At 38.1% G+C, this 14,977-nt stretch overlaps 1 protein-coding gene across 2 annotated transcripts in view; it reads right to left on the reverse strand.

Annotated features, from left to right (window-relative positions):
- LOC124776969 (CDK5RAP1-like protein) overlaps window positions 1-14,977 on the reverse strand; it is a 125,701-nt gene that overhangs the window by 43,968 nt on the left and 66,756 nt on the right. For both annotated transcript variants that reach the window (XR_007015669.1, XM_047252210.1), the window contains exons 7-8: window positions 10,520-10,669; window positions 5,809-5,949 (exon numbers count right to left, since the gene is read on the reverse strand). Coding sequence is in view for 1 of the 2 variants with exons in the window: in XM_047252210.1 (XP_047108166.1) it covers window positions 5,809-5,949; window positions 10,520-10,669 (291 nt within the window). In the remaining variant the exon portion in view is untranslated. The remainder of the gene's footprint in view (window positions 1-5,808; window positions 5,950-10,519; window positions 10,670-14,977) is intronic.

The raw sequence follows: 14,977 nt of genomic DNA on the forward strand, positions 1-14,977 counted from the left end.
TCACTGAACATGCAAATTTACGTGCTTGGCTCTGTAGCACACTTTTCTTCACTTCACATGTTGTGCTGGCACTACTCGCTGCACCGGACATTGTTTAAAAGGAAACAGAAGTAAATAAACACTAACAACAACAAAAACAAAATAAACTACAAAATGAACTATTAATACAAACAAAGAAACAGCAGCACCAGTTGTATGTGAGACACTCACTGGCACGTTTCTGAAATGCACATATCAGGTAGCAGAGCAGCAGTGTGGCTCCTGCTAAATGCTTGAGTGCAGTTCGTCGTTGGCTGGCTACCTGCAGTCGCTTGGCAATTTAATGACCCTACTGAGCCGTCATTATCAAACACTCATTTCCCAGAATATACTCACATAATCTTCAATAGTCTATTTTGCTCCTCAAGTAACAAAAGTCATCTAATGCTTTTAGTGTCTCATTTCATAATTTAATGTCCTTGGCATCGCCTGATTTAATTCAACCACATTCCTATGACCTGGTTTTATTTTTCTTGTTGCTCATCTTATAACCTTTTTCAAGACCATCAATTTGGTTCATCTACACATCCAACACCTTTGTTCTCTGAGGCAGAATTACTATGTTACTGGCAGGCCTCAAGGTTTTTATTACTTTATCCTGAAATTTAATTCCTTCTCCAAATTCTTCTTTGGATCCTTTAATGCTTGCATATTTGTCAGGCTGGATAACACTGTGGATAGGCTACAATCCTACCTCACTCATTTCTCAATTATGACTTCTGTTTCATGTACTTTGACTCTTTGTAACTTTAGTCTAGTTCCTGTACAACAAGGATATAACCTTTCACTACATGTATTTTATCCCTGCTACCTTAGTAATTTCAAATACACATATGAATTAAAGAAATTCATCATAAATAATATATCACAATTTCAGAAGAACAGTGATCGCCATACAACTCCAAATGAAAAAATGAGCTTTATTGCACAGTACTAAAACTGTCAGTGGCACAAAGAGGAGTTCAACATACATCAACACACATTTTTGAGCATTTACCCACATGAAATGTCTGACAGGTAGCAAAACCAGTTTTTAATCTAATCATGAACCATGGACCTTGCTGTTGGTGTGGAGGCTTGCGTGCCTCAATGATACAGATGGCCGTACCGTAGGTGCAACCACAACGGAGAGGTATCTGTTGAGAGGCCAGACAAACGTGTGGTTCCTGAAGAGGGGCAGCAGCCTTTTCAGTAGTTGCAGGGGCAACAGTCTGGATGATTCACTGATCTGGCCTTGTAACACTAACCAAAACGGCCTTGCTGTGCCGGTACTGCGAACGGCTGAAAGCAAGGGGAAACTACAGCCGTAATTTTTCCCGAGGGCATGCAACTTTACTGTATGGTTAAATGATGATGGCGTCCTCTTGCGTAAAATATTCCAGAGGTAAAATAGTCCCCCATTCAGTTCTCTGGGCAGAGACTACTCACGGGGACATCGCTATCAAGAGAAAGAAAACTGGTGTTCTACGCATCGGAGCGTGGAATGTCATATCCCTTAATCGGGCAGGTAGGTTAGAAAATTTAAAAAGGGAAATGGACAGGTTAAAGTTAGATATAGTGGGAATTAGTGAAGTTCGGTGGCGGGAGGAACAAGACTTTTGGTCAGGTGAATACAGGGTTATAAATACAAAATCAAGTAGGGGTAATGCAGGAGTAGGTTTAATAATGAATAAAAAAATAGGAGTGCAGGCAAACTACTACAAACAGGATAGTGAACGCATTATTGTGGCCAAGATAGACACAAAACCCTTGCCTACTACAGTAGTACAAGTTTATATGCCAACTAGCTCGGCAGATGACGAAGAAATTGAAGAAATGTATGTGGAGATAAAAGAAATTATTCAGGTAGTGAAGGGAGATGAAAATGTAATAGTCATGGGTGACTGGAATTCGACAGTAGGAAAAGGGAGAGAAGGAAACATAGTTGGTGAATATAGATTGGGGGTAAGAAATGAAAGAGGAAACCGTCTGGTAGAATTTTGCACAGAGCATAACTTAATCATAGCTAACACTTGGTTCAAGAATCATAAAAGAAGGTTGTATACAAGGAAGAAACTTGGAGATACTAGAAGGTATCAGATATAATGGTAAGACAGAGATTTGGGAACCAGGTTTTAAATTTTAAGACATTTCCAGGGGCAGATGTGGACTCTGACCACAATCTATTGCTTATGAACTGTAGATTAAAACTGAAGAAATTGCAAAAAGGTGGGAATTTAAGGAGATGGTACCTGGATAAACTGACTAAACCAGAGGTTGTAAAGAGTTTCAGGGAGAGCATAAGAGAACAATTGACAGGAATGGGAGAAAGAAATACAGTAGAAGAAGAATGGGTAGCTATGAGGGATGAAGTAGTGAAGGCAGCAGAGGATCAAGTAGGTAAAAAGACGAGGGCTAGTAGAAATCCTTGGGTAAGAGAATAAATATTGAATTTAACTGATGAAAGGAGAAAATATAAAAATGCAGTAAATGAAGCAGGCAAAAAGGTTTACAAACGTCTCAAAAATGAGATCGACAAGAAGTGCAAAATTGCTAAGCAGGGATGGCTAGAGGACAAATGTAAGGATGTAGAGGCTTATCTCATGAGGGGTAAGATAGATACTGCTTACAGGAAAATTAAAGAGACCTTTGGAGAAAAGAAAACCACTTGCATGAATATCAAGAGCTCAGATGGAAACCCAGTTCTAAGCAAAGAAGGAAAAGCAGAAAGGTGGAGGGAGTATATAGAGGGTCTATACAGGGGCGATGTTCTTGAGGGCAATATTATGGAAATGGAAGAGGAGGTAGATGAAGATGAAATGGGAGATGTGATACTACTTGAGGAGTTTGACAGAACACTGAAAGACATGAGTCGAAACAAGGCCCCTGGAGTAGACAACATTCCATTAGAACTACTGATAGCCTTGGGAGAGCCAGTCCTGACACAACTCAACCACCTGGTGAGCAAGATGTATGAGACTGGCGAAATTCCCTCAGACTTCAAGAAGAATATAATAATTCAAATCCCAAAGAAAGCAGGTGTTGACAGATGTGAAAATTACCGAACTATCAGTTTAATAAGTCACAGCTGCAAAATACTTACGCGAATTCTTTACAGACAAATGGAAAAACTGGTAGAAGCCGACCTCGGGGAAGATGAGTTTGGATTCCGTAGAAATGTTGGAACATGTAAGGCAGTACTGACCCTAGGACTTATCTTAGAAGAAAGATTAAGTAAAGGCAAACCTACGTTTCTAGCATTTGTAGACTTAGAGAAAGCTTTTGACAATGTTGACTGGAATACTCTCTTTCAAATTCTAAAGGTGGCAGGGGTAAAATACGGGGAGCAAAAGGCTATATACAATTTGTACAGAAACTAGACGGCAGTTATAAGAGTCGAGGGACATGAAAGGGAAGCAATGGTTGGGAAGGGAGTGAGACAGGGTTGTAGCCTCTCCCCGATGTTATTCAATCTATATACTGAGCAAGCAGTAAAGGAAACAAAAGACAAATTTGGAGTAGGTATTAAAATCCATGGAGAAGAAATAAAAACTTTGAGGTTCTCCGATGACATTGTAATTCTGTCAGAAACAGCAAAGGACTTGGAAGAGCAGCTGAACGGAATGGACAGCGTCTTGAAAAGAGGATATAAGATGAACATCAACAAAAGCAAAACGAGGATAGTGGAATGTAGTCGAATTAAGTCGGGTGCTGCTGAGGGAATTAGATTAGTAAATGAGACACTTAAAGCAGTAAAGGAGTTTTGCTATTTGGGGAGCAAAATAACTGACGATGGTCGAAGTAGAGAGGATATAAAATGTAGACTGGCAATAGCAAGGAAAGCATTTCTGAAGAAGAGAAATTTGTTAACATCGAGTATAGATTTAAGTGTCAGGAAGTCGTTTCTGAAAGTATTTGTATGGAGTGGAGCCATGTATGGAAGTGAAACATGGACAGTAAATAGTTTGGACAAGGAGAGAATAGAAGCTTTCGAAATGTGGTGCTACAGAAGAATGCTGAAGATTAGATGGGTAGATCACATAACTAATGAGGAGGTACTGAATAGAATTGGGGAGAAGAGGAGTTTGTGGCACAACTTGACAAGAAGAAGGGACCGGTTGGTAGGACATGTTCAAAAGGATGTAGAATGCAGTAAGTACTGAGAGATGATAAAGCTTGCACAGGATAGAGTAGCATGGAGAGCTGCATCAAACCAGTCTCAGGACTGAAGACCACCACCACCACCACCACCACCACCACCACAACAACAACAACAACAACAACAACTATCTATTCTAAAGTCATTTCTTGAATTTCCATGGACTAATCTCTATTTAAAAACTAGTAGCCTCTAAAATGAGGTAGTTGCATGAGTGTGATTAAAAAATAATGTGTTCATTAATGTTAACGCTAATCATGTATTCACATCTTGTAAACTGACTCGTTCCACTTCATTTGAATAAAAATAACTGTTCAAATGATCTGTGGATTAGTAACTAACTAGAAGTGTGCTTCTGTCAACACTATCAAAAATTGTCTCTAAGTCTACAAATGCCATAGAGATGGGTTTGCCTTTCTTTAACCTATCTCCTACGAGAGAAGTTGCAAGGTTAGTATTATCTTGCGTGTTACTACATTTCTCTGAAACCCACACAGATTTCCCACGAGGATGGCTTCTACAGATTTTTCCATTCTTCTGTAAATCCTGCATTTTTATACTTTCTGCTTCTGTTGATTGAATTCAGTATTTCCTGTGTTTTTCAAGGAGTTCAACTAGTCCTTGTCTTTTTGCCCAGGTGATCATCATCTACTTTCATTATTTCATCCTTCAAAGCTACCCATTCATCTTCTACTGTATTTCCTTCCCCAGTTTCAATGCAACATTGCCTACTTCTTTCTGAAACTCCCAACAGCCTCTGGTTCTTTCAAATTATTGAAGTCTCACCTCCTTAGTTTTCATACCTTTTTGCAGTTTCTTAAATTTTAATCTACAGCTCATACCTAATAAATTGGGGTTGGAGGCCACATCTGTCCCTGGAAAATTCTTATAGTTTAAAATGTAGTTTAAAAATCTCTGCCTTACCATTATATAACCAACCTGAAACCTTACCATGTCTCTAGTTCTTCCACATATACAACCTTCTCACATGATTCTTAAACCATCTTTTTAGCAAAGATTAAATTATGCTCCATGCAAAATTCTACCTGACAGGTCGCTGTTTCATTCCTTTCCTGTAGTCTATATTCTCTTACTATTTTTTCTCTCTTACTCTTGCTACTATCAAATTTCAGTCTCCCAGCACAACTGAATTTTCCTCTCCCTATCTGAATTATTTCTTTTATTTAATCATACATTATCTCAATCTGTTCGCCACCTACAGAGATAGCTGTTGCCATATAAACTTGTGGCGGGTGTTAGTTTTGTGTCTATTTTTGCTATGATAATGTATTCACTATATCATTCATAGTAGGTTACCCATATTTCTCTTTTTTAATAATTATTAGACCTTTTCTGCATTACTGCTACCTGATTACATAATTATAACCCTGTACTGACCTGGCCAGAAGACCTGTCCTGCCTGCCACTGCACTTCACTAATTCCCAGTACATCTAACTTCAACCTAGTTTTCTAACCCCGCAGCTCAATTAAGGGATCCAACACTCCACACACTGATTTGTAGAATGTTAATGAGAGTTACAAAATATCAGTAACTAGCTGTGGTTTTCTGAATTTATTAACAACTAAAATCTAAGATTTGCTTTGCTGTTTCCATGAAGTATTGACTCACCAAAACTGCAACGTAGTCACCAGGCACAACCTGTTTCCTCTGTGATGACATCTTGCTTTGAGGGATTTCTGTAGCAGGAAAGATAACTTTGATATTTCCATCATTCCTTCCAGCTAAATTCTTCACTGACCTCTTACTTGGCTGTAACCAAAATGAGCTGGTTATTAAAATTGACTTCATAAAAAATAATTAAAGTAACTTGAATGGATGTCACAAAGTTGATCAAATTCAGTCTAAGTTAAAATGACCGAAGAGAAAAATCTGAATGTTAAGGGTGGATATGTTACATTTAAAACATGTACAGAAAGCAACAACCATGACAAAATACACAGAACAGAGTGTTACTGGAAACTCCACAACAATTGCTGGAGTGCTGAATGAAAGACACAGTGCATACATTAAAGTAATCAAGTATCATGAAGTAAGAAAGAGGACATTATGGAGTAAATATGTGAAAATAAGTCTGAGCATGCAGATAGTACTTGATACTTCATGGAAGATAAAAAAAAGAAAAAAAAACAGAAAAAAGTAGCATGAGTATGTTGTATCCTGCTACTAGTGCATGTGGGTGTGTGTGTCCTAAGTATAGTGTCTCCACATGTGTGTACTTAAATCAACTGTATCAGCGCGGGCTGGCCTCCTGTAGAAAGCATGCACATGGCACAATCTCTGCTTGTCTTGTTACGTGTGAAGTCACGAGAGGCTTATGTCCAATTTTGTTCACAGGTTTGTAAATAAAGCCATATTTTTGTTAAAAAAAATAAAAAAAGAAAGGAGGAAAGTAAAGAAAAAAATGACATACAGAAGGTGCAACATAAGTGATAAACACAACAGCAGATGTGAGCTGTACAAACTAAAAGAACTTGGTGAGACTGACACAGTGCTGCTCCGTAAGTATATAGGTGCAAGTCACCAGTAGGCAGCACAGCGAAGACTGTGACGTGTGCACACTTTATACAGGTGGCACCTAGTGGCCAGCCCACACTAAAGCAGTTGGCTCCTGATTGAAGTACACACAAATGGCGACACTACATTTGGCGCACTCACACTGACATACCCTAGTAGCAGGATACAGTAGAGTACAGTGAAACCTTGCTTAATGACCACCTCCCATAACAGAACAACTCGCATAACGAGCGAAACAAAATACTTGCTCAACAAGCGATGTTTCACATAACGAGTGACGACAATGTAGTGTGACTTCACCAGCCGTTTATATGCAATGGAGAAACATTCAAGAATATGAACACCTTTCACTGTCGGCAGCAGCATATGAACAACGTCTTTAGTACGTACTTCTGTCTGGGTTTAGTGCTCTTTCTGCTACAATCTTAGTACTGCTTGTGATCACACATTTTTCTAAACTTCAGTTCACACAGTGTGCTTTTGTGTGCAAATTTTAATAACCTTCATACAAATGTGCCCAAAGATAAAGTGGCCAAGAAGATGACCATAAAAGAAAGAAAATGACCTTAGAAATGAAATGTAAAATCACTGAAAAATGTGAACGTGATGTGAGTGCTGCTGATTTAACATGCACTTACAATCGGTTTCCATTAACTATTTGCACTATCCTGAAGAACAAGGGAACAAGGACACAACTTAGTAGATAGGTGCTTCAAAGGGAGTGAGAAGAGTACCTAAACAATGGTTTCGTATTCTGGATGTTGTCAAAAGGTTGCTCCTTATATAGATAAATGAAAATCAGTTGCAATGGGCCACTATTAATGAAAACATCATTTGTGAGCAGGCAAGAATGATTTTTGCCGACCTCATTAACACAACGCCAGGATCATCAGCAGCAGAAGACGTGTTTAAGGGAAGCTGTGGGTGGTTCAAGAAGTTTAAGAGAAAAACCAGCATCCACAGCATTGTGAGGCACAACGAAGCAGCCAGCTCTGACACAAAGGCTGCAGAGGACTACTTCAGCAACTTCAAGGTGCTCGTAGATTCTGAGGATTATCTGCTGCAACGGGGTTTTTAATTTTGATGAAATGGATTTATTCTGGAAAAAGTGCCAGAGCTTACCTTGTAACAGCAGAGAAGAATGCATTGCCTAGTCAGAAGCCAATGAAAGACCATCTCACACTGCTATTCTGTGCCAATGCAAGTGGAGATTTGAAAATTAAACTGCTGCTTGTTTACAATTCAGAAATTCCACAAGCCTTCAAGAAGCGCAAAGTGCAGAAGAGCAGGTTAAATGTGATGTGGTGGTCCAACAACAAGGCTTGGGTGATGCGAGATCTTTTTTGTGATTGGATCAATGAAGTGTTTGGTTCTTCAGTGAAAAAATATTTGCATAAGATGAATCTGCCACTCCATGTCTTGCTTGTTATGGACAATGCTCCTGCCCATTCTCCAGGCCTACAAGAACATATCCTTCAAGAATTTCAATCATATCCCTCAAGAATTTCAATTCATCAAGATCAAATTTCTGCCTCCCAATACCACTCCATTACTCTAGCCTATGGACCAGCACATTATTTCTAACTTTAAGAAGCTCTACACTAAAGCACTCTTCGAGCACTGCTTTGAGTTGACTGACGCAAACAGTCTCACTCTCAGAGAGTTTTGGAAATATCACTTTAACATTGTTGCCTGTGTCAAGATGACCTAAGAGGTGTGGGAAAGAGTTACAAAGAGAACTTTCACTTCTGCTTGGAAGCAGCTTTGGCTGAAGTGCATTGTCAAATGTGACTCTGAGTCATTTGAGTCACCACCTGTGGCACCTGTAATAAACGAGATTGTGTCTTTGGTCAAGAGCATGGGACTAGACATGGATAACAATGATATCAATGAGAGTGTGGGAGATCACAGCCAAGAGATGACCACCAAAGAGCTTATGCAGTTTCACTGCATTTCACAGAAGGAAGCTGTGGAGAGGACTTCTTCTTCTTCAGAGGAGGAGGAGGAGGAGGCAGCGGTAACACCAAAGCAGCAATCTTCTGGCAATCAGAGAAATGCTGAAAGCATGGTAATCGGTTGCATCATACATTGAAAATCATCACCCCAATAACACAGTGACTATGCATATTACAAATGTATTTGTCGATAATGCTGTGTCACTTTTTCACCAAGTGTTGAAGTGTTGACAGAAACAAATGACTATGGATAGCTTCTAGTAAAAAAGTATTAGTTACATATCTTGAATAATGAAGTACATAATACTGTATGCACAATCTGCTTTGAATAAACAGCATTAATAAGATAAAACTTTTAGTACTTTTTCTGCATGGAATGCATTATCATATTTTACATTAATTTATAGAGGATAAATTGTTTCGCTTAACAAGCGTTTTGCGCTATGGGTAAGATTCTGGAACGAATTATGCTCGCTATGTGAGGTTCCACTGCAACTGAGAGAAAAATTTTAAAGTTTCGAATCAATAACAGTCAAACTCAGTACTGTATGTAATTAGTCTTCCTTTCATGTCTTAGTGTGGCAAATGAAAAATGCACAACCCACTATCTTGAGAGCATTGCTGTAAATTAATTCCAATCAGTTTCATCATAATCTTAAGAATATTTCATTTTAAATCTGAAGAACAAGTACATGAAACTGGGAAATGACCTTCGTTTGTATTAAGATTAATGCCTCATTACTTATTTGTTAACGTTAAGTTGGTGTGGAAGAGAAGCTTATTTCTCTGAATTAAGGAATGATTTAAATGAACAATTCTGTAATTTCTGTGGCACACACTCTTTCAACACTGTTTGAGATTTAACAGTCAGTCTGAATAGGTTTTTCTCGTATCTCAAACAGTGACAATACTCACATCTGTCCCAAACAATACTGGTACTTTACTATCCGTTCTGAAACTGATTCAAGTCACTGAATTATAAAAGTACATGAAAATAATTCTAATGATGAGATTGTAATTTCATAATGTTACTAACAGCACACTTTGAGACTAAGAGTACACTCCAACTAGTATCTATTGTGAACTGATGAGGCAGTCAACTGGCATGCAAATTTGGTCTACAGATCAAGGGTTAGATAAATTTGAATCTCTAAACAAATGCACAGCTGTTGTCTAGAATTTACAGCAAAATCGTGCTTGTAAATCACAACATCCCAATTGGCAAAGGGAGAAGCAGAAGTCAGTCATAGCACTGCTGAAGAAATATATATTTAACACTTATAAGCATTTAGAAAAATTAAATTGAGACAACTGGGCAGGATTTGAAGATTTTCATTCAATGGATATGAAACAATTTTTCTTGGATCATAACTGCATTTCATTTTATGGAAAGTAACAACATATTTGTATAATTCCAGAAGGAAAAAGAGGTCAAGAATACAAACCGACAGACAGGAATCACTTCTGATCACACTTAAACTTTTTTAGTCATGTAGTGATCAAGTAAAATATGTTTCACATTTCCCAATGTTTCCTGCTTTTACTTTGTGTGAAAAGAGCAAATAGTATCCAAATCTGGTAAACCATATGTGTACAAATGAAAATGCTATAAATAAATAACAGCAGACACAGTGGAAGATAAGACATGCCTTAAACATATATGAATCTAAAAAAAATTGTAATTTAGGTACTGATCTCCTTTGTACTTTCCATCTTTCCTGAAGAGTCAAATTAACTTTAATTATGTTATGATTTCACAGTGAAATTATAATCTGACATTAAGACACCAATTGAAAAGCAGATTAGTAAGATAATTGACATTTACTGTTGAGAAAATGTTAAATACTTACACCTTCCACTAAAACAAGCTCAACTTGTCCAATTTTCTCTTGGTTTAATTTGTAAACCTCATCACGAAATGCAGAAACCATTTCGATCAGTCGTCTTTGTTTTACTTCTGGTGGTACGTCATCATCAAACCTTCGATGAGCAGTCGTTTTCTACACACAAAAGGTAAGAGGCACATTAATACAAGAACTGAAGAAGCTGCTGATTATGCCACTTAAAATTATCTACAAACAATAAGATATTGGCAACAATTCTAAGTAATGTATTACACATATATCCAGTTTACAGTTACATTCATTGGTTCCTTACAAGCACTGAACAACAACCTATCTCACAGCACAAGGAAAACTGAAACACATTAAGTCAACTAACCGATTTACATCCCTACGTAAAAATATATTTGACGCTTAAATTTATACTGCATAAATCATTCTCAGGCCAGTGCTTATTATTTCATTGTGTTTACTGTGCGATTCATAGATTATATGTGCTAAAATTGATTACTTGTATCCCTCTGTGAAGCTGTTAATAGTTTATTTTAAGCTTCTTAGTTTTAATGGGCACAACATGGGAGCGATATATAAGAGACTGAAAAATATTCACAGATTCCACGGTGAAAATTTATCCCTCAAATTTTCTTGGCATATTTTTATAATATTTGTGCAGATCATTTAATGGTCTATGTCCTAAGATTTGTCCACATTTCGCTGACTCCTTCGAACAGTGCCATAGCCCTTTGGCCACACCGAGTGAGGTGCTGCAGTGGTTACCACACTGGACAGGAGGATGTCAGTTCATACCTGCATCCAGCCATCCATATTTAGTTTTTCTGTTATTTCCCTAAATCGCTTAATGCACACAATAGGATGGGTCCTTTGAAAGGGCACGGCCAATTTCATTTCCCATCTTTGACACATTCTGAGCTTGTGCTCCATCTCTAATGACTTTGTTGTCGATGGAACATTAAATCCAATCTTTCTTCCTTTGACCACTGCAGCTCTCATTTGAAGTCTTTCAAAGTCCTCTATCTGTTGGATTTAATACTGGTCACATACACATTTAAGCAGTATTTCAGTAGCTACATCAACATCTGCACACATACTCTGCAAGCCATCACACGGTGCATGGCAGTAGGTGCGCTTTGCATCACTACCACAAACATTTCCTTTCCTGTCTCATTCACAAATAGAGTGAGGGGAAAACAACTGCCTATATGTCTCCATATGAGCCCTAATTTATCTTACCTCCATATTAATTATGGGAAACTTACGTTGGTGCATTTACCTTCATTCTGCAGTCAGCTACAAATACGAGTTCTCTAATTTTTCTCCATACTGTTTTGGGAAAAGAATGCCATTTTCCCTCCAGGGATTCTGTAGTACTCACATATCAACTGAACCTACTGGTAACAATCTAACAGCACACCTCTGAACTGGTTCAATGTGTTCTCTGACCTGGTGGTGTCCAAAACACACTAGCAGAACTCAAGAATGGGTCCCACCACCATCCTATAAGCGATCTTCTTCATAGATGAGCTACATCTTCCTAAAATTGTCACAAGAACACAAAGAAGGCCATTCACATTTCCTACTACTGTCCTTACATGCTCATTCCATTTCATATTGCTCTGCAATGTTATGCCTAAATATTTAGTCAATGTGGCAGTGCCAAGCATCACACTACTAATGCTGCATTTGATTCTGGGATTGTTTTCCCTACTCATCCGCATTAATTTACATTTTTCTACAAGCTGTCATTCATTCAAACAAACCAGAAACTTTGTTGACGTCGTCTCATATCCCCTGACAATCAGTCAAAGACGACATCTTCCTGTACACCACAGCATCATTAGCAAACAGCCACAGACTGCTACTTACCCTGTCTGTCAGACATTTCTGTATATAGAGAATAAGATCAGCCCAATCACACTACCCTGTGCCACTCCTAATGATACACTTGTCTCTGATGAACACTCTTCATCAAAGACAATGTACTGGATTCTATTACTTATGAAGTCTTTGAGCCACGCACATATCCGGAAACCTAGCCCATATGATCAGACCTTCATTAACAGTCTGCAGTGGGACATCATGCAAAATGCTTTCAGGAAATGTAGGAATATGGAATTTGCCCATTGCCCTTCATCCAGGGTTTGCAGGATATAAAGTGTGAAGGGGCATGCTGAGTTTCGCACAAGGAATGCTTTCTAAATTGTGCTGATTTGTGGGCAGAAGCTCTTCCATCTCAAGGAAATTTATTATATTCAAACTGAGAAAACGTTCAAGAATTCTGCACCAAACAGATGTTACTTCTGGCAGGTCCATTCTTTTGGCCTTCTTATATACAGGAGTCATCTGTGATTTTTTCCACTCACTTGGGATTCTGCATTGGGCAAAAGATCTGTGATAAATGCAAGTTAAGTAAGAGCCCAATGTCTGTGAAATCAAATCTACATTCCATCCAGATTTGGCGACTTATGTGTTTTCAACTCTTTCAGGAAATTCTCTTTGCCAAGGATCCATTTTAATATGTCCACCATATGGAAGTCTGGGTGACAGCCAAACAATATTATGTTTGTCCAATCCTCCTGCATGAATGATTTCTTAAAAGTAAAATTTAAAACTTTATGCTTTCTTTTGGCTGTCTTCTACTGGCACAGCAGACTGGTCAACAGGTGACTGGATAGAAGCTTTCAACCTGCTTGGTGATTTTACATAGGGCTAGAGTTTTCTTGGGTTCTCAGCAAGATCTTTTGCTGAGGTATGACAGTGGTGGTAGTTGTCGGCTTCATCCATCGATCTTTTAAAAACTGCATGAATTTTTTCTATATTGGGCTGTCATCATTTGCGTGTTCTATTTCGAATCAAGAATGCAACAGTCTCTGCTTGCTCAGCATTTTCCAATTTTCTCACTAAACAAAGTAGGATCTTTTCTGTGCTTAATCCACTTCCTAGTGTTATACTTCTTCAGAGAAAGATTTACTATCAATTTAAACTTTCCCCATAATTCCTCGATGTCCATAATAGTGGAACTAAATTTTGTCCTTTGGTAGTCTAAGTGGGATGTTAAAAAAGTTTATCTGCTATTTTTACCAAAAATCTCTTCTAACCTTATTGACAGATTTTACTTTAGTAAATGCTGTTGCTATGATGACATCTTGATCACTAATCCCCGTCTGTATACTGATGCTGCCAATAAGGTCAGGCCTCTTTGTAACAACAAGATCTAAAACATTTGCATTGTGTATGTGGTATCAAACTAGCTGCTCAATGCATTTTTGAAAGACATGTTTGATAGCATTTCTCAAAATTGCCTGTCCACACCAATTACAATCAATCCATAGATATCCCAGTCTACACTCAGTAGTTTAAAGTCGTCTCCAACTATGAGAGACATACAGTAATTAAAGACACAAATTAATGTAAAAAAAAGGTATTTTTATACTAACCAGGGGCAGCTCTAGCAAAATGTTACTCATGGAATACAACGTGCAATTACGGACTTTTGACTTAGAGGGACAGTAATCACAAATTGAATACGTTAATTTTTCATCTACGTAATGAACTGTTTAAATATACTTAAATTTTATAATTAGTCATTTAACATTTTTAGGTATGGAAAATAAATGGTTATGGTAGCACTGGGAACAGAGCCTGTACGAACAAATAGGCAGTTGGTGCACCTGACCACTGCGCTACCAAGCCAATATATAAATTACTGCTCAAAAATCCCTCACACTCCACATGTAAATTTTTATAGAGCTTTCACCTTTTCTTATGGTCCACTCAGGTAAAATATTCCAGGAACCTGAAAAGGGCATCTACTAACATAGTTTGAGCCAAATCGGTGAGCCTCAGTCCACCCTTCCCGTTAGATTTACATTTGGAGGAGATGTAACTCTTTAAATCTCACTTTCTCCTACACGGATCTACTAGAAAATGGCCTCTTTAGCGGATCATCTACAGAAAACACTTCCATGCTAAAGTTACTTATATACTCACTTTTTTTAACACCATTAATAGCCTTTTGTCCTACAAGGATAGTAATCGTAACTAAAGTGAATATATTAATTTTATGTATATCAATTGAACTGTTTAATGATATGAACATAATAGAGGGAAACATTCCACGTGGGAAAAATATATCTAAAAACACAGATGATGTGACTTACCGAACGAAAGTGCTGGCAGGTCGATAGACACACAAACAAACACAAACATACACATGAAATTCAAGCTTTTGCAACAAACTGTTGCCTCATCAGGAAAGAGAGAAAAGCCAGAGATGGGAACTTTAAGTGTGAGGCCTTTGGGGGTAATGCCAAATGTCAGAAAGCAAGAGATTCCCTCTTTCCTGATGAGGCAACAGTTTGTTGCGAAAGCTTGAATTTCATGTGTATGTTTGTGTGTCTATCGACCTGCCAGCACTTTTGTTCGGTAAGTCACATCATCTGTGTTTTT

Source organism: Schistocerca piceifrons, chromosome 2 (genome assembly GCF_021461385.2).
Source record: "Schistocerca piceifrons isolate TAMUIC-IGC-003096 chromosome 2, iqSchPice1.1, whole genome shotgun sequence".
In the NCBI taxonomy this organism is placed as follows: domain Eukaryota; kingdom Metazoa; phylum Arthropoda; class Insecta; order Orthoptera; family Acrididae; genus Schistocerca; species Schistocerca piceifrons.